Source organism: Haliotis asinina, chromosome 10 (assembly GCF_037392515.1).
Source record: "Haliotis asinina isolate JCU_RB_2024 chromosome 10, JCU_Hal_asi_v2, whole genome shotgun sequence".
NCBI classification, from domain to species: Eukaryota; Metazoa; Mollusca; class Gastropoda; order Lepetellida; family Haliotidae; genus Haliotis; species Haliotis asinina.
This window is the reverse complement of record NC_090289.1, coordinates 11,457,855-11,483,755: the sequence shown is the minus strand read 5'-3', so window position 1 is coordinate 11,483,755 and position 25,901 is coordinate 11,457,855. Positions and strand designations below refer to the sequence as shown.

The 25,901-nt window shown below is 39.3% G+C and overlaps 1 protein-coding gene across 1 annotated transcript; it reads right to left on the bottom strand.

The window, feature by feature from the left end:
* Positions 1–7,199: 7,199 nt before the first annotated feature.
* LOC137299005 (homeobox protein Hox-B4a-like) lies at positions 7,200–24,456 on the bottom strand. Its single transcript, XM_067831467.1, has 2 exons — positions 23,959–24,456; positions 7,200–7,685 (listed from the first exon to the last, which is right to left on the bottom strand). Exons 1-2 carry the CDS (start codon positions 24,392–24,394, stop codon positions 7,381–7,383), a joined length of 741 nt encoding a protein of 246 aa, XP_067687568.1. The 5' UTR covers positions 24,395–24,456; the 3' UTR covers positions 7,200–7,380.
* Positions 24,457–25,901: the final 1,445 nt, after the last annotated feature.

The window sequence follows — 25,901 nt, the reverse complement described above, 5'->3', positions numbered from 1 at the left end:
GATCCACTTAAGTCAAATTGTGAGGCCCAGTACACAAAACTGAACGATGTTGCGGGACAAGTGTTGATATCAGGTGACGTCAGACCATTGTGTCTTGACTGAATGAAATAGTATTCAACGTTGCGTTCGGCATTACTACGTGTACCTAGCGACGTGTATGCACGTGTGTGTGTGGTTGTCAGTACAGGAGAAGTCCGTCTCAGTCCCTGACCCACATTATTTCCCATGTCCAGCCCCCTGCAATGCTAAATCCCTCAATGAAGCAAGTCTGGATTTCCTATGAATCGCCATCTCATTATAGGGCCCATTTTCAGTTTAAATGAAATTATTTGTTAATTTCAAAATTATAACGGCGGACTTACATGAGCAGCTTATTTACATGACCAGCTCACTTTGATCACATATCATTTACAGTGACGTGCTGCAAGCCGATATTCCTTGTTTTATTTTCGTACGTGATGCCGAGGTAGGTAGTGTAGAAGGTGCCATCTTTCAATTACTTTTTAGAGAATATTTTCATGTGGGTGAACACCAACTGATGGCACTTCTACTCCTGGTAATCTTAAGGTTTACTTTGCTTGTCAGTATTTTTTATTTTGGCATCCCGCCGTACTTCAAAAACTGGGGACCCGTGAAGATCCGGGCTAGAATTGATCTTCAGCACATGGCTGTTGTTCTCCGAATATTTCTATTTTAGCTCATCATGAAAAGGGGAAAGAAACAGGTGGGATTGTTCAAGTTTGTGTGTGAAACCCCATTACTTGTAGACTGCACTGTCATGCTGTCGATCACTGGAAGTCTGATTTCGATTCTTTTATTTACAGTGAGTATATAAAGTCTTAATCCGTCTTCAGCAGCATAATAGAACGTGATCCTCCAGAAATGGGCTGCACACATTGCACCCATATGGGTGTCAAACCCAGGTCTTCAGCGTGACGAGCGAGCGCTTTCATCATTAGACTACCTCAACGCCCGCTTCAAGCATGAGTATAGGGTACCCTTATTCCATGAACCATCTTTTATAGCGTGTCTGAATCTAGACTCATTAAACCATTCTAGATTTGAGCAGGACTCACATAATATATTCTGTTTGGTCTGGAGACAGATTATCTTGAACCGTGAAGTCATTAATCAAGATTGTCTCGCGCACTGATACTGAAATTCAGCAGCAACCCTTACATACCCGGCCAAGCGGAAAAAATATTTTTGCTTGTTGTGTCACGAGTTTACACGGTGATATGTAAGTCCATTCTGTGAGCAATGACTCTGCTCGTATCAGACTCGTCTAGTTACAGGTCCCTCCTTGAACCATGTACATTTCAAATGCCTCGCTTTTGTGCTGAAACCGACAACACCAAATGGGTCATATACACACGTCGCGCCCTGTTGCAAGGTGTTGCGTAAGAATATCACCCAACATCGATAATCATAAGGCACGGTTACCTTCACAGCCACGTATAATGTTGCCGAACTTGAAACCACTGTGAGCGACATGTGCTACTGACAGGCAATTGACAAGCTATCGCATCTGTGACTCCACGAGGCGCCTGAAATATACATCCCCACGTGTGCATCCGGAAAACGTGATTTCATAATGCGCTCATTGGTAAATGAGCTGATCGAACGCTCTGCTTCCTTGAGTATGACAACAAAATGACATGAACAAACACCTGACTCGGTTTCTAATTTGTGTCCAATCTAAAACGATAATATGATATACTTGACATTTTTTAGTGCCCATCCATGCAGGATTAAAAACAATATAACGTGATCCTGGATCCTGTTTTCAGTCCACTCGTCCACAAAGAGGTTCACGAGCAACGGGTTGTGTTTTTTAAATGTCGTTTAAGTCCCCTGCTGCGTCAGCACAATTTGTGCTTTAAACTTATTCACGTGTAACGCTAACCCTTTGTGTTTTCAATGTCACCACTCACAACCAATTACTTTATGCACCATGCTGGATGTAGATTTCGTTATCTCCATGCCTTCTAAAAAGAATGGTTTACATTTCAAACATATCAGAAATGAACATACCCCCTGTGGTCATACTCCGTTATGTCCTTACGCCTTTGTCCGTTTTGTACACCGCGCTTGTGGTGTCTTTGATTCGTCTAAAATTGTAATCTATGTAAATATTGATTTTAATTTATACGTCAGTAATTTGAACAATAGTTTCTTTGTCGGTGTCTTATCTAAATTAATGAAATGTACAGGTTTAACACGTGTCTGTACATGGAGACAACTGGTGTGTCTTTTCAACAATTTGACAACTGCTAAGTTGACATGATTTATCGTATCTATGTACCCTACTTACAAGAGAATACAATTTTCGGATTGCCAAAATCCTTTGGTACTTCGTGGCAGTGTATCACGTACGATTATGAGAAAATAGCGATATCGATTTAAGTTAGATAACCCAAAATCCGTTTAGGAGGTTTGTACCTGTATCTGCAACAATTCAAATTTAATTTTGTATAACACTGAGGTGTTTGCTGGTACCTCGGGGCAAATCTCTTGGGGTACCCTCCATGTTTGTTTGGGCTCAGAGAACATAAACAGGCATCAAGGGTACATCAACCCAAGTTCCTCTCGTGACTAGAGAACAACTTACTATGTTATCTACGTTTAGTGTGTAAGCTTGTCAATATCATTATACAGGCAAACTAACTAACGATTCCTTCTTGAATGTGTAACGTATAATTTTCATATTCCGATGCGATTTGTTGCTCCAGATGCTGACTGTGGAGGTAGTGGGAATACCGCGGTCGGCAGTACCGTTAAGAGTTACTATGTATGTTGTACAACAAGTGTACAGTTTGCAACCGTTTTCCTCATAAAAGTAGTTCACTGTACTTGTTTGTTATTCTGTAATTCCCCACATTTTCGTAATGTCGAGTAAGTGATAATGATTGTTGCAAAAAGTCGTCTTTAGTCTTTTTGGACATAAATTGGTACGTACTAAACAAGTCCCCTTCGTATCAAGCGACGACAGTGGCAGGCGTTCCGTTTGTCACTTCACAAAATGTTTACGATGTTGATCTAAATACGGTATATTTATCACTCTTCGGTCTACCTGAAAGCCTGTTTACTTCAAACACTTACAACTACCACACAAATGCATCTTCGCAGATGAACAGAATTCAGTTTGACATTCTATGTTCAATGCAAATAACCCATTAGCCTTGTGACATTTCGCTTAGTAATGACAAAAGCAGTCCCAAACAAGAAGTTAATCAACCATCGATAAAAGTATTATTTGTTTATGTGTTGAGAAGAGTGAGCGACAAAGGTATAACGTTTTAAGGGGATCAGTGGTCAGGTATATTTCACAAAAGAAATTAAACAAAGAATGTGGCCGTCTGATTCTTCTGGAAGCAAATAAACACCAAAACCTACTCATAGTGTGCACATGAAGACGGGCGTACGGTATGGTTTTACGCAAATTAATATTCAATGTTATACCATTTACAAAAAGAGGATTTTGAATTTACCAGATTAATAAATCCAAATGATGAAGCCTAGGAGGAAAAGGGTGATGAAGAGTAAAAAAAGGGATGATGAAGAGTAAAAAAGGATGATGAAGAGGAATAAAGGGAAAGTGTGACAGTTATTCCATTTCCTTTCGAAATGTGTCATCTGTATGGATACGTATTGCTTTTTTCTGGAATGCACTGGCATTTGCAAGTTGTATGTTCGCAAAATGGAATGAATATTTCCTACTCTTTGGAATGAAATATCTGGAGAGGAACGCTTAGGCATAGACAGCCTTTTTATTGCAAAAGATGCGACGTTGAGGTGTAGATCCTAACCCCGTTCACTTGCTTGATAGCGGTGTTAGGATCTACATCGAAGCATTACATCTGTTTCAGTGAAGAAGTTGTCTATCCAGAAGAAGTGTTCCTCTTGACCATACCAGCTTCTAAAATGTCATTCAAGAAGTAATATCATTTGAGGACAAGTGGACGAAAAGTGTACTTATTTCAAGAAATGTACTCAGAATTCGGTTCATAAACAATGTCTGCGTCCATTTTGTAAACAGACGCTATCATCAGCACTATTTTCCTAAATGATCTTTGCTCGCGGGGAACAAGTTCCCTATTATTTCAACCACACAGCGCAATGGCTTCCTCAGCGTCGCAATGTCGCCGATCGTGGTAGGCTGGTTATCACCGCTGTGACAATTTCCAGGGGTAATAAGTACAGTGGTTTTAACTTGCAATTGACATTCAAATTTTGCAATTGACAAGACCTGCCAACACAGACATAAATCATGTGACGATGGTATCATTAATGATTGATATGATCAGAAAATGCCCTTTTGCTTGTTGTAGCCTAATCGGCGAAAATGTTTTCAACGGCCGTACACCATCTCTATCTGTCTGTAATCTGTTGACAGTCTGTTTCAGAGTCTGGAAAGACAGGTCGAGCTTGTCTGAGAGTTTGATACACATAGTGTTATTTATTTGAGAGTATAATCTGTGGGAGGAGGAATGTTGTTATATTTATTATTTTCGGTGAATGGGGTGATATTTGGATTTATAAACATTTCCGAGACCTTTGAATTAAACATATATCTTACAAAACTATAGTTGAATATTTGCAAATAAAACCCAATAGGACTAAGGTGAAATACAGAATGATCGGAGAAATCTAGATTTCACCAGTACTATTAAAATTGTTCTGGGTTACTTTTGGATTATATTTCTGTTTGGTGGTACATTTGTTGACTTTTAAATGACATCTAACTAAATTCCTAAATGTCAGTCTAATCGGAGTCAAGCAAGAGGTTTTGCCGATCTTGTTTGGAACACTGTCGAAAGCCAAGAGCGCTGGTATAGTGCTCACAAAGAAGGGAAAGACAATCAGGCTGCAAGTGGGATTCGAAATCAAATTCAAGCTTTCTTGCATCCGGTATCTACAACAATTTTATGGAATCTACGTTCACGTCACCTCATGTGATAAGACATAAATGCACAGCGGATACTAGTAAGACTAGAGCCTTTGACATGAACCAATTGCACACAGTATCAATCACTGGATTACACGACCCAGATTCGATAACTTACGAGACCATAAGCTATGATGTTTCTGATTACATTACATCATTGGGTTTTAATTTCGTTTAACATTGTATACTGACAAGCAATAAAAACGCAACTCAGAATTCACGGAAATTATACTTTTTCAGCATGACTTTGGATTGGATCAAGAAAATATATAGTTTCGATTTCTTGAATTGCGTTTCTTTTGCTGGTCAGTATATCTGTCTAGATTCAGATGCGTGGTGGAAGTTCTCGTACCACAACGTGATTACACGCGCTTTCACTTGCAGCTCGATATCAGTGGAGATAGCCCGGTGTAGCGTAATGGCGCATCTATGTAGTCAATTGAGTGGTATGTTGTGTCCGTAATTAACTTTTGCTGCTAAATATACCAAGCATCCGAATATAATTGCTTGAGTAATACCAGCGTTATATCTGCTGTATATCATCGAGTGAGTAGTACCGGCGGTATCAAGTGTACATCGTAAACTCTGGCAGGTGGGCGCACGAAACCCTTTATCTATATATTAGTGTTTGTCGTGGATGAAGAGTATTAAAACTGTGTGTTTGTGTGTAAATAAGGTATGTTAGGGAACATTTATTCTATGTCAGCCTTTATCTTATTTAATGTTATTGTTAAAATACTCGAGGTATTTTACTTTGTGCATACGAAAACTCTTTCATAAACAATGCATTCGCCATACAGAGCCAGTTTGATTTAATCATATTTGTCCAAATGATCACACAAAAAACTGACTCCTCTATTTGGTATTCTCGTCAAGTGAGTGAGTGAGTTTAGTTTTACGCCGCTTTTAGCAATATTCACGGCGGGGGACACCAGAAAATGGGCTTCACACATTGCACCGATGTGGGGAATCGAACCCGGGTCTTCGGCGTGACGAGCGAACGCGTCAACCACTAAGCTACCCCACAGCCCTTCACAACAAAATCCGGGTTAGAATTTATCTGCATAAACCCGCTTGTTGCAAGAGGCGATCGGGTGGTCAGGCTCGCTGACTTGGTTGACACATGTCATCGTATCTCAATTTCTAAGAACGATGCGTATGCTATCGATCACTGGAGTGTCAAGTCCAGACTCAGTTATTTATATACGCAGCAATGCTGCTGGAAAACAACAAGCGTGCGGCGTAAAACTAAACTCACTCACTCACATCTAATTTGGGAAATCCAAAAATAAAAGGAACATCGATTTAAGAATCTTAGTCGCTCGTAGTTTTAAGACCACATTTAAATATCAATCGTGATTGATTATCAGTTATCGGATCGATTTCTTGTATCAGTAACAGCGTGCACTACTTGATACATCAAATTTAAACGTGGTTTTAACGAGATATGTTTTACCCATGATCTCATTAAATATTAATATACTTTTCAATACAGCTGAATGATATTCACTGTGAATTATTCATCGGTGCCCGGATGACAGTATAATCAGAAAGAAATTCAGCGGGCAACGCGTTCTAGAGCAGTACGTGTTCATTCTTTCACATAAAGGATCTGATAAATATTCAGTTTCACTATGAACACTTTGTCCCGTATCATGTAGTTTTCTCACCTTAGAAATACACTTTCAGAGGCGGAGTGCGACTTATAATTCTTTTATGACGATCGATTAGAACAGAGATGAGTGGCTAGAAAATGAGAGAATGAAATATCTCCTCCCCCCGTATTGTCTTCAAATCGTTGTAGGACTAATATGTGCTATGTCATGGCTTGTCTGCTTAAAGGTAATCATCTAGCGCTTAACACAAGGGCTGCACAACTCATATCTATGCTTATGACGCTGTGGTATTTATTGCGTTCATTATTTTTCACTTGTGACGTAAGCGGAGGGGAATCCATTGTGACGTATTTTTGACACGTGTTACATCAGATCGTCCAGTCCTTGAGCATCGTTCAATTATTATCTTTAAGGCGCTGTTGTGGCGACAGAGCTCCAAACGAGGAACACATCTTGTCACAATGTCCAAAAAGACAAACGAGGACTATCAGCAGATGCCTCGTAACAATCTTTGAATGGTAGAAATTATTTCCACTCGCCCACCCACTTGTCCACCAACTCGCCAAATCACTCGCCCAATCACCCCCACTAAGCACCAAATTATAGAATGTCACATAAACCACACGCAAAATGCATCAGAGTAATAATCATATATTCATATTCTCATGGACGTGAAAAAACATCTGAAGAAATATACATGTGAAATAACATAAATAACATGAAATGAGACACGGTGTGGTGTGAATGATATCTCTTTGGGAAATGCAATGAGCACTAGAGGTCATGAAATAGACATGCAATATGATCGAAATGATGTCAGATAGCTGTCAAATCCGTGTGAGACAAGTCTATTGTGTTTCCTTTCGAATCAAGACCATTGTCCAACATTCTGGTTTTAGTGTTGGGGAGTTTGTGCTCTTTCTTCCATTTCATTCTCCTATTCTGGAACCAGATTTTAATTTGTCTTTCGGATAAACACAGTGTGTGAGCGATCTCAATTCGCCTCCGCCTTGTCAGATATCTGTTAAAATGGAATTCCTTCTCAAGTTCCAGGATTTGGTGCCGTGTGTAGGCGGTCCGGTTCCGTTTCGACTCTGGCATCAAAGACACTGTTCCCGAGCCTGAAATGAAATTGAAATCTTCAAAACATGTCATAAATATTTAACGTGTCTCCTTTTACACAAATGTCTAAACTCGACACTGTTTAAAACATTTCTTCAGAAAGTTAAAACGATAACTGGATTACGTTTTTGTGGAAAATAAATTTAAGTCTCTGAAGTGGAAGAAAATTGCTGTCTGTTGTTTAAGTAGTCTATCCCACGTCTTTGTATATATTAAAAAATAGGCATGAATTTGTTTGTGATCCACCAGGATCCACCTGATACCATTACTATCGTAACCAGTTAGAACTGTTCTTCCGTAACCAATGCCTGTCGCATGAAGCGACTAACGGGATCGGGTGGTCAGGCTCTCTGACTCGGCTGACACGAGTCATTGTATCCCATTTTTCGTAGATGAATGTACCTGATATTAATCACTGGACTGTCTGGCCCAGACATGATTATTTACACCCACCGACGATGTAGCTGGAATATTGCTGAGTGCGGCGTAAAACAAGAAGCAACTAACTATGTCTCAGAATGAGCTGTTCGTATTGCGATTATTTCCTATGGTAACGAAAATCTCCTTTGGCATATTTTGATATACTAAATATATCATAAATGCATTGAAAACAACCCATTAATGTTTACACATAGTATATGTTAACATTGTGGTTTTGTTTTGTGCTGTGAAAGGAAGTAAAATTCCTGTTTCAATACGTTTAAGGTTCAAAAAATACATTTTGGAACCCATTGCAATAATTGTCGACGTGTTTCGCTCATACTGTCGATCATTAGCTTGTGACGTAATACTAAATAACTTCAGATGCAGATTATCCTGGCATAAACGCGAAGGCACTTAGTAAATCATACGACATAAATCACATGTTTATCAAAATGCAGCAGCTGATTTAGATAAACATGTCATATAAAAACGGCTAAAATAAGACCTCATTCATTTACGATCTTGAATCAGAATAATTCTTTACATAAATTTTAATATTTATCTTCCCACGCGGAGTCGTTACGATGTTTCCTTTCTCTTAGAGAAACACACTTCTTCTCAGCAGCTGCCAATGAAAGTGTTTATTACACTTGGCCCTCGTTCCGCCGTGACGTTGACAAACCGGTGTTGACAAACTGTGACATCATCATTAAAACTGTCATACACACCTGTCATTCAAACGCCAAGTACATTTTAATAAAGAAACAATGAAAACATTCTCTAATCTGTCTTATTTTATGATGATTGTCGGCGTTGTGTCAAGTTTGAAATTAATGTTACTATGTAATGGCACAGCTTTATTCCAGGCCATAGATCATAGTTAACCACTGGCGCGGAGTGGAGCATCTATGTACCATGGGCTATGGTGGGTTTCAACACACAAACAATACAATACAGCCTGTTCCACCTTACGATGAGGTCATTCACGTTCATATTTGATCCATGAGCTCTGAAACTATTTTTTTAATTTGTGCCATTAGTGTTAATATGTGTTAGGTCAGATTGAAACTGGCGGAACAAGTAGCGCTAGGATCACTTAGATCACATTCTGTAACGCTGACCTACTGTATGAAGCTACAGCTACTGGAGTGCTAAGATCGCTGTCTGTAGCGTTGCCCTACTGTATGAAGTTACAAGCACCGTGAAACTAAGATCGCTGCCTGTAGCGTTCCCCTGCTGTATGAAGTTACAAGCACCGTGAAACTAAGATCGCTGCCTGTAGCGTTGCCCTACTGTATGAAGTTACAAGCACCGTGAAACTAAGATCGCTGCCTGTAGCGTTCCCCTGCTGTATGAAGTTACAAGCACCGTGAAACTAAGATCGCTGTCTGTAGCGTTCCCCTGCTGTATGAAGTTACAAGCACCGTGAAACTAAGATCGCTGTCTGTAGCGTTGCCCTGCGGTATGCAGTTACAAGTGCTGTAGCACAAAGATCGCAACCCGTGACTGTGCCTTGCTGTACAACCACTCACTGATATATTAAATATATATATTTGGTGGAAACAAAGAACTGCGTATAAATTACAAAAGAGCCCAGGTGAATTCTCATATTAAAAGCTTGAACAAGAAGAAAGTGTTAACTTACATCATTTATGGTTTTTTCACGTATGGGCTGTGTGAAACGGAAACTAATATGACTTGGTAATTGTGAGGCTAGGAGATCGTATTCTAGAAAGTTGGTAGCAGCAAAATGCCTTAGCAGTGCTTCACCAACACGTGTTAGACAATTCAGTTTATCGATTTCAGTGCAAACGCTGATCAGGTGGTGAATTCCTGACTGTTAACATAGAAGACCAGAGCTTGCAATTGATATCAAACATGAGTACAAAGCGAAAAGCCAATGTGTCCGCCTCTGTGATATTCCCCAGCTTTTGTTGAGAAAAGTTGAGAAAACCATTCTTTGCTGTATTACTATTGTGATAAAACAATATTCACAGCTGATCATATCTGGTAAATATATACCACTGTTCCATCACCTGTTATATCTGCTGGGTACCCGGTAGGATAATACAGTTAGCATAGCACCAGCGGTCAAGGGAGCTGGGAACAGACCGAGGTGACTATAAAGCTGCACCATGTGTATTCATGAATACTGTTTGTTTGTTAATTAGTTTAACGCCGCTCTCTGCAATATTCCAGCAGAAAGCAGCGGCCTGTAAATAATACATCCTGGGCCAGACGATCCAGTGATCACTATCATGATGTGGTGAATTGAATCTGGTATTATGTTATATTATATTATATTATATTATATTATATTATATTATGTTATGTTATGTTATGTTATGTTATGTTATGTTATGTTATGTTATGTTATGTTATATCCATAATTCATTCACTCCATATTAGAATGTGCGCCTCGCTGCGTCAATGACAATGCATATCTGTGACAGGTTTCAACACTTGCCCAATGTTCATGAGGCAGAATGCATACACCCGCAGGCATCTTATGCAAATCATCACATGCCAAGCAGACACAAGCTGTCTTCATTAAGTTAATGTTCTGAATCTTATTTATGCAAATAAGAAAATGGTTACGTTAAATCGGAAGTAAGGAATCACTGGATTGTGCAACATTGGTGGCCATGTGGCTCGAGGTGTCGCTTTTTCGTAACGTCAGGTTCGAGTTCAAGTCCATTTTCCGCCCTGTGTGAGTGACACCCGTTACATGTTTATACTGTGACTATCGATTTCACAAAAAAACAAAACAAACAAAAACACAAAACAAAAAAAAAACTAACAAGAAAGTTATGGTGGTGGTTGTGATGATGATGATGATGATGATGATGATGATGTAACTTGGGCCTATCTTTTATATCACATGGTTGACAGAACATCCGAATTTTACAACTTAAGGATAACTTCATATACTAATCAATAGAAGTTTTTAAAAAGGCAACTGCAATTACACAACTTATTTCTGTAATTACATAACTGCTGTCCACCAGTAGTCATCTCTAAACTGAAAAAGTGGTTATATTTCCATACATCCTTATCTGACAAAACCAATTTTCGTTATGTTTAACATTAATTCGTCCATGCCGTTGAGGTGATATATTGCTGAAAATTCTCTTAAAGTATTTAACGCCCATTTAAAAAAAGAATTAGTAATATTACTGTTTCATCAAAATTAGTCGGTTACTGTTGAACGTGACAGATGCATTTCAAAACATGCTGATAGAAATGTCGAGTCGTTTCAGGATATTCGTTATTTTGCACACCCCATTGTGTAATGAATGCCGAATCATATAAAAATATTACTTCATTTTATAATGCTTTAAACGAATATTAAAAACGGATAAAAAAATTCCTTTTACCAAAACTGTATATTTATGATCATATTCTTTTGAAGTAACACCCCCTGGACGTCTGGAATCAATTATCCAAATTTGATATGCCCTTAATTCCCCAAATAATACGCATGGATTCACAGACAACGCTAACTGATGATTTTTGTTTCTCGTGAACACCCAGCACTTTTACATCTCCACAGGGGAGAATTGAATCAAACAGAATTTCACAGACGCGAAACCCAACCAATAAAAGATTCATGCTCTTGTAAGCTAAGATCTGTTGTCGATTTCATATTGACATCATTGTCATCATTGACAACGGGTTTGGATTTCAACCTCATTGTCGGTTTAGACAATATATACATCGCAATGGTCTGAGAAACCTCTGATAGGTGTGTTTGATATCCTGGTTGGTATATAGTCCTTGTAATATTGACACGTCACAGCTGATGGCGTTGAAACATGTTTAGCTAAACACCGGAGTGTGTAATCTAAGCGGCGGACTGAAATATACATTAATACATTTCAAACCCTGCTTGTAACTGAGCACCCGTGTATATTAGAGCAGGCATGTTGTTTGGTTTATAACATTGATATTTCTCATGCGTACGAGACATTTATGTGTACTTGCGATCAAGTGCATAGAATCAATGTCTAAGTTATTAACTTACATTGTAGATTAAAAGCTGCATTGAGTTTTATGCGAAATCAATCTACTTTATGCACATGTTGCCAAACACTGGACCTCTAGCTATCCAGTTCCAAAACACCAAAGAATTCAGAACCTACCTAATGGCGTTCACTATAAAAGAAAATAGTTTCGAACACGATTTAACCGTTAAAGTAAATATTTCTCGCCAGCCACGTCAAATTATATTCCCTCACGTAAGGAAACATGACAAAGATGCTGTCTTACGGTCTAGTGAAAAAAAGAACGGTGAATGCAATTAAAACGTTTCAGTGTTATAATAGGGTTAAGATTTTTAAAAATGTGATGGGTTTGTTCCATTATTTACGTTGTCTCTAATAGTTGTTTTAAGGGAAGAAAGATGAAACATACATTACAGGGGATACCAAAGAATGTGACGCCCTTTCAGGATAATAGGACGTTTCTATTGCATAAGCAAGCACAGACCCGCGAAAATACGGGTTAAAATTTGTTCTCAGCAACCTATGGGGGTATTGTAAGCACGGGTTTATACTTGACGGTCTGACCGGTGAAATGCTGGTTGGAATTGGTCTCCAGAAAACCAGTGCTTGTCATAAGAGGTGACTAACGGGATCGGGTGGTCAGGCTGGCTGACTTGGTTAATGCGTGTTATTGTCTACAAATTGCTCAGATCGATGCTATTTGGCTGATCATTGGATAGCGAGTCGTTGCTCATGACAGCAGCAATTGAATTGTCTTGTCTAGAAACGATCATTTTCAGAGCATCGTGACATGGCTGAAAGACACACATCGACACACCAACCGGCTGAACGATTTGTCTCGACGAGTTCAATCGCCATATTAATGTGCATATGAAAGCTGATAATGCTTGACAATCGTGCATCAATGAACATTTAGTCAAGCGTATTCAGTGAAACAATTTCTTTGAAAGTATATTTGGTTATATTCTTTTCACAGAATATATCTGTTTTTCAGATTCGCACGGTTTTTGATTTGGGGTGGATTTTTCAGATGTGTTTTTTTTTGTTTCAGAAAGTGTAGGAAAAATAAAAGCATAAAATATCTATTAAATGATGACGTGATGCTACAGTTGTCTGTCTCTGATATCAGAGTTGCAATCGCACATTTTTAGCATCCATATTTGGGATATCATAAAACCCTTTGTTGGTTGTTCGATACGTTGTGTGGGGTTTATAGGGAATGCATTTAATTTATAACCAGGTTTCATTATATTCCGAAAATATGTAAAACAATTACCACAAACCTAAACTGTCTAGCCATCTGTTTGAATAAAAGTAAAAAAGGTTTTGATAAACAAAAGTAATATTTTCAGAAACATGCTCAAATCAGTTTGCTAAATGGTTGTCCGTTGCACAACCTTGAAGCAAGTCAAAATATAGTTGCTGATGCATTTAATTACCTTATGAACTAGTCGGGTAACAGGTTACTCACATTTCGTTCCGAATCAAAATATCAGATATACAGATCTACCTCTGACTTTAAATACACACAAAACCCCATTACACATGTTTTATAAAAAGGTGAAATATATTCATGAGTTATTGTGACCGACTTTTATCTCTACACGACAATATTCGTTGATTATCTGAAACGCAATCTCGAAACAAAGACTTTTTCAGCACGTTAGTGTCAGCACCAGCGAATGCTGGAGATGGTATTGCTAATTCATTACATGGCCGCAAAGGCTTTTATCGGTTCCGACAAGCCTGCCGGAGTATTTATTATTACAACACCCCGGCGCGTATCACGCTTGGCGTCACAATTTAATCTCATGGTGAATATCATATTATTCTTTTATGAAGTCGTATCAATTTCATGTGTAATACACCAGGGGGTTTTCTTTGGGGATGTGGGATAATTATGCTGGATTAATCATGTTATTAACAATATATCTGTGAATTTAAATATTGTTTTTAAATGTCGGATAATATTAAAGCTTTCTTAAGCGGATCATTCCAAAGGAGGGGTGATTATATACACGCCGTGAATACTTGACAGCTGGTTGTTATTTCAACCGTTGAGTTCTGTGAAAATGTTCATCGATAACGGGGTAACAGTTTGTAACAAGTGGATCTCAAAAGTGACTTGGTTGTCAAGAGATTGTAAATGCTATCAAAATAAGCACATGTAATAAATAATGATTATTGATTGGTGATCTTAGATTAATTATAGAAGTATTCGGCATCTAAACTGACGTACGGGTGCTCGTTGTGTGCGTTCTTATGCTGTTGACATTTTGAAAACACCCTTCTCATAGCCCCTTATCGTGTTTACAAAACGTGTAGGACTTGCATGATTTCGGGTATTCATCCCATAAAAGACAGACACACCTTGACGTAACTGGAATATCGTTCAAAGCATGAACGCGTTGCAGAAAGCGGTGATAAATCGGTGATACGGCGCAAAGCAATATTCATTTATTCATTCCCCTTCACCAAACCTACTCGTCATCATAATATGTACGTGGCGATGGGATAGCCATGTTGTTAAAGCGTTCACTCGTCACGCCGAAGACCCGGGTTCGATTTTCCTGATGGGTGCAATGTGTGAAGCCCATTTCTGGTGCCCACGGCAGTGATATTGCAGGAGTATTGCAAAATGCGGAGTAAAACCATCCTCAATCTCTTCAAATATACATTCTTTTCACATTCGGATCTTTTGAACTCCAACTTGTATCTTTTTAAAATATGTAACGGAAAGATTCCATTAGATTATTGCTAGTGGGTAAGTTCTTAGATCTTTGGTCTCGAAGTACATGTAACTTTAGATATTCTTGAAGATTTATTTTATTATTTAAGAACGAGAAACAGGTACCACAAAGACGTGGATCAGTTGCGGTACCGTTATATTTTTCAAGGCATGTGTAAGTACACACAACTGCCATATCTACTGTTCAAGATCTAAGTTCATTCCTTCCAGCGGCATATAGAGAGAATAAAGAATTTTTCAATTTGCTGTCGACTATTTCTTTCTCCAGGCATTCAACAACTAACACATTATCCTGTCATTCAAGGCAAACGAGGGAAGAACAATGTTAGCGTTTACGCCAGAAATAAAAACTAATCTCACACTTAAACAAAAACGAGTCAATACATAACAGTTATGTCTAAAATGAAGAGAAAATATAGTTACTAATCAACAACGTTGACGTTTTGTTTTAAAAGAAATGTAAATGGTTATATATTGCTTTAGGAGCTGAGGTGGAATTGAAAACCATTTAGGATTATTGTATCTCAACATCCGTCCGTCCATCCGTGCCTGCGTGCATGCGTCTGTTTGCTTGATACTACTTGTTCTGATTAATGACACTTTGATAGTCCAGTTTCTCTGACATGGCAGGCAAGGTAAAAACAAGTACCATCTTGGGCGAACCTTTCTATGGCGAACAGTACCCGTGAGGCCAGGCAACAACTCCTGACACTGCCAATCTCATGTCACAAGCTCACAAATACATGTAGTTCACCACTGAATTCCTGCACGGAGTCGGTCTTTATTGTCCTCCAATTCAACCGATTTTTTCACGTAATTGTTTTGTGTTTTGTTATATCCTGGTTAGTTCATTACGCGGATACGACCATCATCTATGCGCAGATGTCACCAGCAAGGTATTGTTATGATGAGGACAATAATTCTACATCCGTCTCGTTAGGCAAATGGCCATGCTTGATACTCTGGCGTATGTCCAGGCAGGCATTTTACATATATCTGACATTATCATGTACTTATGTTCTTGCCAATTTCAACACTATCATGAACGACAGATGTCAGTGACATCCAGTGATCCATTGCAGTTACTGCACTGTTGGTTAACACCGAGTAAATGTTGAAGCCATTTTCGTTTTCATTCGAACGTTTCAATAAAGCTAACCATTGGAAACCTTCCAAGGGGACTAATCTGTTTATGGGAATATTTTCCTTTGGGCCCGACTGACTCCCTCTGTAATGAGTACATTTCTCTATCTGTATAGATATGTCATCTCAAGAGATCGGATCCATCCTTATGATTAAGCCTGTTTCGTAGCCTAGCAGATAAAGTGTTTGCTCTCTCAACACGTCTTGGAGTTCGCTTTCCAATGCGACTACTGTTCAAAGAGGATTTATGTGCTCATCGATTTTGTTAAAGATCAGTCTGCAGATAGACTGTCCCCCTCATTTAGATCCGAGTTCGACCTGATCAGCAAATGATGCAACAAACAAACAAACAAACAAACAAACAAACAAACAAACAAATAAATAAATATGTAATGATAAAGTTCAGTATCCCGACAGCACCATCAAATACATCTTCAACCCTCGGGTCAATGTTCCGGACAGTTCCCTTCCCCTCAAAGAGCAATGCAACATTGTCATAACGGTAAATGATCATGACACGTTTACTTAGGTCGAAGGCAATTTCGACTGATATTGGACCACAACTTCCAGCCATCCTTTAACCCACGAGTATGCCGAGCGATTTGCAATCGCCATAACGGTAATGCGAGTAGTGAGCGATTGTTATGTGTTTGCATGCTATGTGTGTCGGAAGTACATGCCTAAAATATAACCATACCTTCTTGTAAGACGATCCTGGACTCAGAACAACAATGTTGATTGCCCATTAGATGCGGATGGTTATCTGTGAATGTGTGCTTTTCACGTTGTACATTTCTGGTGACGTGTTGGAAAGCGTCGGGTGACATTGACGGCTAGACTGATTGGTGATATTTACATCTTGATTGGCGTTATTAGTTCCTGTGTCTCATTTCATGACTTGTGCATTAAGATTGGGTGTCAATGGTTGTTTGGTTGTTAGGGAGGAGGACAGGCTACCGTATTATACTTACGTGCATGGCAATGACGTGTGTCATTCTAAGATGCATGGTCAGGTAACTTTTATTAGGGCTGACACAACACTTACAGTGTGTGTGTTCGTAACGTAAGGCGTGTGTACGCGCGTGAGTGAGGGAGCATGGTAGAGAAGATGGAAGTTATGAATGGATGAATGGATGAATGGAAAAAGATATGCTTCCGTGGAACTTAAGGCACATAAGCCCTCCCTTCAAGGACAGACGGTCTTGCCCGATCGGGAGGAAGGTGGCCTGTGAATTAGAGAGGGAGGCGGGGCGGGTTGAGGGATTACGCACGATGACAGTGATCTCCGTAGTTCCTGTAACTGGTGCACGAAATGAATTTGACTTGCCTTGACCGGTAGATGTGTTTAGTTTTACGCCGCTTTTACCAAGTTTCCAAAATAATAGTGCAGGGGACACTGGAAATGGGCTTCACACATTGTACCCATGTGGGGAATCGAACCGGATCTTCGCTTTAACCACAAGGCTACCCCAAGGAATATATGTAGCTGGTACCCACTTACAGACATGCATACAAAGCAAAAGTAATTAGGATCGTTGTCTTCACATCGCATCATTCTCGGTTATCAACACGGGAAAGTCAAACTAGTTCCTGTTCAAGGGTGATCTGACCCTCGGAAACGTGTAACTGGGCATTAGGTGACCAGACGCAAAAGAACTCGTATCCTCTGATCAGTGGATTAAAGTTTTTGTTGGTGGAACAGGAAGATCTAGACTAACAGCTAATCTATGAAATGAACACATTTTACTGAAAAAACGTCCATAGTGAAAAAAAAATAATGAAATGAAATGGAGCCCTGGGACATTTTTCATTTTCATTCCTGAAGCTATGGAAATCTAGACTTGCCACATTTTCTAGACTTGCGCGGGATTTCTTGGGTATTTATACTTCTGGGTCTGTACAACAGACTAGGAAGATCCAACAGCGGGGTGTTTCATGGGAAGAGATATGCAAATGTAAGATGAAGACGGTTATTGATGAAGGAGACTGGGAGAGACGAGGGATGTATTACTAGTATATCATTGGGGAGAATACATGTATTGTGAAATATTATAGCTCAGAGATGAAAGACGAAGCACTCCGTGAGAGAGAAAAGAGGATGGCATGCATTCTGTGAGAGAGGGAACAGAGACAGGGATGCATTCTATGAGAGATGGGGGATGCATTTTGTGAGAGAGGCAAAAGAGACGTGGATGCATTGTGAGAGATGGGGATACATTCTGTGAGAGAGGTAAAAGAGACGGGGATGAATTCTGTGAGAGACGGATGCATTCTGTGAGAGACGGGAATGCATTCTGAGAGAGAGGTAAAAGAGACGGGGATGCATTCTGAGAGAGAGGTAAAAGAGACGGGAATGCATTCTGAGAGAGAGGTAAAAGAGACGATGATGCATTCTGTGAGAGATGGGGATGCATTCTGTGAGAGAGGTAAAAGAGACGGGGATGAATTCTGTGAGAGACGGATGCATTCTGTGAGAGACGGGAATGCATTCTGAGAGAGAGGTAAAAGAGACGGGGATGCATTCTGTGAGAGACGGATGCATTCTGTGAGAGAGGGAAAAGTGACGGGGATTCATTCGGTGAGAGATGAGAATGCATTCGGTGAGTGAGGGAAAAGAGACGATGATGCATTCTGTTCTGTGAGAGATGAGGATGCATTCTGCGAGCGAGGGAAAAGAGACAAGGGGGTAATTCTGTGAGAAAAAAAGATAGGTGATGTTTTCTGTCAGGAAGGCGAGTGAATGTATTGTATGAGAAAGCGTAGACAAACAATGATGTATTTTGCGAAAAGCTACTTGAATGGATTTACCGTGTGCGAGCTCGTTCGAGAGGGGATGTCTTCTTTGAGAGTGGAATGAAAGACAGCGATGTATGATGTGATAGAGTACGCAGCGTCGGGGATGTATTCTGTGAGAGAGAAAAACTACGAGACTTGATGTACTGTCTCAGAAAGGCGATGTATTCTTTGATGGGATAAAGGTAGGAGGGGATGTATTCTGAGTGAGCGGAAAGATAGACGCAATGTACTCTATGGTAGAATATAGAGAGGCGGGACTGTATTCCGTTAGCTTGGAAAGAAATACCTGTATGTATTCTGTGACGAAGGAGAAGGCGATGTATTGTGTGAGAGGTAAGAGAGACGGGGATGTATTCTGCTATAGAAAGACTGGAGAGAGGAGAGAACTTGAGAATAATCGCTTGACATCTCTGGGGAGAGATGCAGATGAATTCAATACAATTTGCCATATCATGGGTGAATTTGGAGAAGAGACAGAGACATATATAGAGAAGTGGGGTCTAGAAAGTAGGACTAATGATAAGATATGATCATTAACTGTTTCGTTCGTAGAACACAAGCCGATCCTAGTGCATCATGCATTTTTTAACAATCAACATCTTTCACCCCAAAATGCCAAATTCATGGTCCCGCCGTCAGCACACAATAAATCATTTAACCCATTCATTTTCCATTCTTTTCATAATCATGCGTTTCGAATCTCCTATTTTACACACGATTTACATTCGCACGTTTTATTTGATGAAGATATTATTCATCAGGTGTCATAAATCTGAAATATTTAGACCTAATATGAATATAAGCGTGCTCTTGCTCATGAATGTTAATTTCAAACAACAGGCAGCGTGTTGTCATCCCCGGTTACAAAATATAAAGCCATTAATCAGATAAAGAGATGAATTTTACAACTTACGTTTGATTGCGCTGTTTCGCGTAGGGAGTAATAACGTGTAACACATTTCAAAATGTATATCTGTCGAATACTTATTTTAAACGTTCACAGCGGAAACACAGTGTCGATTTCACGGCGGGGACAGATGACATTTCACGAAATACACTTGCACATTTCAAATGAACATAACATGAAAATCATGAATAACTTTACTGTCCTATTGCATGGTTTGAAACACATGTGCCACACATGAATTTACAGGAACTGAACCTTTCTACTGAATTTTCCATTTTCAAAACGAAATCCAATATATCGGAGAAATAAGCGTTTAGATGTCGCGTTTGGAAATAGCGTGCGTTTGAATCTTGAAACAAAATTAATTTTGGACCGTATATTTATCAGCGATTCCTGGGTGAGTGATAACGAAGTTAATTTCATGATGCTTAAAATTCAACTGTTGATTTAAATTAAACTCTCTCAAGTTTCTCGCTCGGAAACGAGACCGCAAAAAATTAAGTAGTCTGGAAATGAAGCCATACACGGGAACAGCTTCATGATAGATGTCTCATTTTATAGTGTGTGATTAGCCCAAGGCTAAAAATGCTCGCTCTTCAGCCCTTGCTCTTGATTGTTCCTAATCCGTGCCTCTAGAAAATCGTGGTAATTTAAATAGAACTTAAATAACAATGAATGTAAACGTTAATCGAAAATGAGAAACTTAAAAATCAACACGATGAATATGGCATTGTGTGATTTATGTCACGTTTTTCTCACCTGTTGAGTAATTGAGAGGTAGTTCGCTAACGAAAGCAATAACTTGTAAAATAAACTGACGCGTCATTAATATTTACCGTTGTCGTGGCTCTCGTTGACAATCCTATCAAATTAGCACATTCCAAATCTCCAGGTGGCAGATGCAACACTTAAACAGTCGTGCAGATTCCATCAATCCTTTTTTCATTACTAACTCCTTATGTATTGATTTTATTACTAATTCATAACCTCGCCCCATCGACTCGCAATAACAGCGAGAAACGTAATGCCAACGATTGCAACTATCCATCAAGCATTTCTCGTTTATCCGCCGAAACAGCCCGAGATGAGGAATTAGCGTCGTCTAATCGCCCAGACACTGTAACCTGTTAGAAACAGCTCGTTATTGTGACTGCAAATTAAGTAGGGCAAGAGAAAAAACAAGATGGCATAAGACCCTGTATGCGGAGGCTCTGTGAAGCTTGAGAAACAAGCAGAGCTACTTCTTTTGGGGTCCGATGTCAGTCAATTATCAGATCAGTTAATCTGAGCTATGAAACCGTAATGTGTCACGCGTGGATGTGTACGTTTACTTTTTGGTGGATACGCTGAGGCCTCCATAATACCCATGAATAGATTCCTCGGCCATGTAGCCCTGAATACACCGTTAGCAGCAAGTATTAAGACGGCGGTTACACCATGTCGCGTGCCAAAGTGTTTAGCTGTTTGTCTTATGTGGAGTACGCTCGCTTTTGCTGTGGTTAGCGTATATCAATTGGATTTGGTTGGACGAACAGTGGTCTATTTGGACTTAAGACAGGTTTGACTTAAGATATGTTGGGATAAAAATAGATTGGACATAGACACGGGTTTGACACTTAAATGATCGTATACCTGAACTTGGGTAAATGTCAGTATAGTCCTTCGTGTCGATATCACTATTTTCAAAGAAGGAAACATAATCATTTCTAACAATTTTTATACGATTTTATACTTACCTTTCACTGACATTACTGTACACACAAGCTTTTTTACAAAATATATTACATCTCTAAAATTCTACTTGATTCACAAATGTGCATTTATGTATGGGCAGAATATCACGTGTCATCCTATAAGATCAACACTTTCATATATTGCTTACAAACAAATCGCTGTTGGATATGACGAGTCGATTTTTCACTGAAATCCATTTTTTCAATGGGATGAAATGCAAACAAAGGCACGTTTACTATGGGCCTATCACTTCATTTGAATAACCAATGTTTAGTGTATATGTTGACCTTAGCTACAGCGATTTGTTTTATCGTTATTTTAGGTCAAATATGTGTATTACCTTTCATGCTTTGCTTAATATCAAATTCCATTTTAAGTGGACATACAATGACTTCTCAAGCATCAAATGCTACATTCTGTTTGTACAAATGTTATGTTAATGGACACGTTACGGCCACGCATTTGTCCGGTTTTAAAAAAATGTTGCCACAAGCTACAACGACTTGTTTTATCATTACTTTAGTAGGTCGAATATGTGTATTATTTTTCATGTTTTGCATAATAACAAATTACATGTTTAATAGACATACAATGATTTCTGAAGCATCAAATGTTCTGTTCTGTTTATAGATATGATATATTAATGGTTACGGTTACACATTTGTTTGGTTTAAAACCACATTTCGTAACCTGTTTATAATAATGAGTATTAGATTTGACATTAATTGCTTACATTGAATAATCACTGTGATTTATCATCAGTCAGTCACACAAGGACGTTATAACGCATGTAATGTAGATTCACTGTAACTACATCACAGGTGAACAAGGTGTGGTGACTGTGCCGGAACTACATAAAACAAGGAAACGTGGGTAATCGCGACGGCGGCGAGCTGTTAAGTCTTCCTCACCTCCTGACGTTGCAAACAGGATGTGACATTGTAAAACGAATGGACACAATGCATTAACAACAGATGGGTTGAGGGATGGTCATGAATTTTTATCAGCTGGTGTATATTTCATAACAAGGACACGTCAATTCCTGACAAGGTGGAATCCGGTTATCGGTTCCACGTGAGAGCGGATGTGGAGGAAAACAGTTTTAATTGTTACGGGACAATATTTATATTCATTAGAGCGTACAGACATAAAAGAGGTCATACTCTCATTGATGACAAATGACATTTAAAACGGAGTCTCAGTTGCCTTCCTTTCTGTGTAAATTGAAGGGTGGTTGAGTTTTTCTTTCAAACGTGCCTATCTGAGTTATATTACATGAAACAGGAGAGGTACGAAAGGAAAGGTTTGCGTTTTCCTGGTCGAGTCTTAGGGACGTTCTGTTCTTTCAAAAAGCATGTTTTTTACAATCCCACCTGATCTTGTTGGCGATCATCTACATTCCTGGCTAGTATATACATTATGATGTAATCGATATCTGGAGATCGATATATTTAGAGATCGATAGTGACTACCCTGACTGTTTCAACTAAAGCAAGCATATGTATTCACAGTCACATCTAAAATACTAAACTAAACGTTTAGCTGCTCGTTATGGATTATACATATTTCCCTATGAAATATATCAACAAATATGACCATGAAAGTGAAGATAATCTGATGATTGAATCTTTAAGGAGTACTGTCCATTTATGATAATTTTGTACCATGAATTATTAAGGAAACATGAAACACAATCCACTGTTGTCTGTGAGTCCCCGCACAGTCATGAAATATATGCAGTGCATTGACAATATGAGAGGATATAATTATATCATCAGAGAAATGAGACTGGTGTATGCTTTTGCACGGATATCATGCCAACATTTTCATATCTCTGAAAGACACACCCATCTTTCTGGCATTCAACGAGCTAATTTTGTTTCATAAAAACAATTGGTCTAAACTTGAAATTTAAACAGTGAGTAGATGCTAGTCTCCGTGAGTATGGAGTAATGTTATTGGTAAACATATCGGATATTTATAATTGTTTAGATTTGTTTTGTTTGCATATATGATTGGTCTGACGTAAATATCAGATTTCCAGGTATGGGACCACCCTACACTGCAGCTCTGGTATCCATTTTGGGACAGATTATGGTAAGTGAGAATGACAGTTGGATCTCAAAATAGATGTGGGATTTGCCGAACTGTTTCAAACATTCTTCACATATTGGATAATATCAACGAGAGGATCTCAAATCAGATGCTGAACTCACTGATATGGTTGGGGCATTTTGGGGATGGCTTCCTTTCGCAGGATTTACTGAATTTTTCATTTTATATTAATCCCACAATGAGATAATTCAGCTTTTACACTGTTATCAGCAGGTTATCAAAGTGAATGTTTTGAGGTATATCCAGGTGAAACACGGAGATTCATAAACGGTATTTCACACGCTAAAAAAGGCTAGGAGGTTTTTAATTACGGTTATAACTCATTATGGCACTTTATAAAAGTTATAAGACCCCACAACCTATTTCGGACGTTGTTTCTCAATATGCATCATATTTCTCACCTGCTGTCGTTTGTGATTTCCTCATCCATGGATAAATGATAGGCTGCCCACCGTTCTTCTCCTGCGCACATGTATTCGGTGGACTGGAGCTTGACCCCCCAGTCGATACCGACGAGGGTGGAGGGTGGCAGTGTGTGGCAACGGACGGAGGGCTGGGGGACATGGAGGGCTGACTGTAGCCGTTAACACACGACCCGACGTTTGAAGGTCCCTGGGGTACGCTGTTACAAGCGAACGGAGAGCTGTTAGGTGATTTCCCTTCATCGTAACGCCGATGGGATTCGCTGTTTGTACTGTATCCGAAATTGGAGAAACTGGCACGGTAAAAATCTGCTCCGTGAGTAGGTATATAACTTGATTGTGTATATTCTTCGGTTGGGGGAAATTTCGGCTCTGTGTACGAGCTAGGGTTCATCAAAAACGAACTCATGGCCATTAATTTTGGCCGAATCGGCAGTAAATAATTCGCCCAGCGAGTTTCTCTTGTATTCGAGTCATAAAGTCCCTCCCATACTCTACCACGGCAGGTCACGTGATAGCAGCGACCAATCAATTTGCAGCGCCGTCGCGTTATGAATCACTGTTGACAGCCAAAGAGCACGAAATTTACTGTATCCCTTAAGCAATTGAAATCGTTCAGGGGATAATTGCCGTGCGGCTATTGAAGCTGATAAACACATCAAATTGGAAAACGATATTTCTATTGTTTGTAAACTTGAGTGATTGGCGATTGCCTGGCATTGTAGGACACTTTCGCGGGGATTCATCGCCGAACAGTTCGGGGGGCCCTAAATTTCTTTTCGATAGTTAGGGCAGCGGCCGTCTCTTTCACACTGCAATAAATTTTCCTCAATCAAAGCAGGTGTTGAGAATCACTCCCACTCGGACAGGATTTAGTTTTGTTAAACAGATTTACGTCCAAATGATTTATTAACCGCGCACTCGCGTTGTCAACTCAACGCTGACCACAGGTCAAGCGAAATGGATTTCAGACCCAACAGACAAACTGTTACGTAATAATGGACGCCGAAAGACTAAAACTGTTGAATCGAGAATCCGATCGGAAGTCTGTCGTTATTATTAATGAATTTCCGAGCTTATCTTAGATATGGAGTCTCGACTACCAGTTTTCTTTAGTCTCTTGGGGACACGCGTCAAATGATTTAAATGTGAAAGTCAAATTTGCAAGATGTGGTGGAATCGCATTAGTCGGAAATACATTTGTTTTGGACATCAGAATGAAATGTACAAATTGGCCTATCTCACTGTTTGACAACTGCCACAGCTCCGGGATAAGATTGGCGTTTGCTCGGGTTATGTCAAAAACGGACAAAGAAAAAAAAAAGAGGAAGTTATATTCCTCCACTGCCGCCTGTTCCGTCAGTCATTCCAAGAACTGGATCCCTTTCCCGTGCCAGCTTTGGAATATGCTCAATTACAAAAATAATAAATTGAATATCCTTATACAAATCAACACCCGAGTAGCATTTCGACTGTTGTGTTTTCTTTTGCCTGTGTGTCAAAACGATACTCACTTCGTCAAGCCTTTGTGAAAAACCACAACCGTTTAAAAGAGTATTCTGTTTCCCATTTCACATAGCTGTGATATAACCCTGTTTCATTTCACGTTCTGTTGTGGAAGACATTTATGGTAAACAAGAAATATGCACTTTGTATCCATCCCGTGCTCTCGTTCCCTCGTTGTAAATATTTTTTGTGGAACGTTAGCACGTTTTCTATTTTCAGAATTTGTTTCTTGAGGATGACATTTGTACCAATCAAAGCTTTTTTTAAAGTTACATTTCAAAACAATTCAGAACACGAGACCTTTTTGGTAAACACTTCACTTTTAAAATTATTCCTGATGTAACTTTTAGTTTTTAAGTAAAAAACATAGGGTGTGTTTAACGAATTGTGATATACTATAAAGGCCTTCGTCATTA

Excerpts from the sequence above, each read along its gene's own strand:
- LOC137299005 (XM_067831467.1), bottom strand. The coding sequence starts at position 24,394 with ATGGCCATGAGTTCGTTTTTGATGAACCCTAGCTCGTACACAGAGCCG. Across the intron at positions 7,686-23,958 it reads GAAATCACAAACGACAGCAG|GCTCGGGAACAGTGTCTTTG; the intron begins GTGAGAAATATG and ends ATTTCATTTCAG.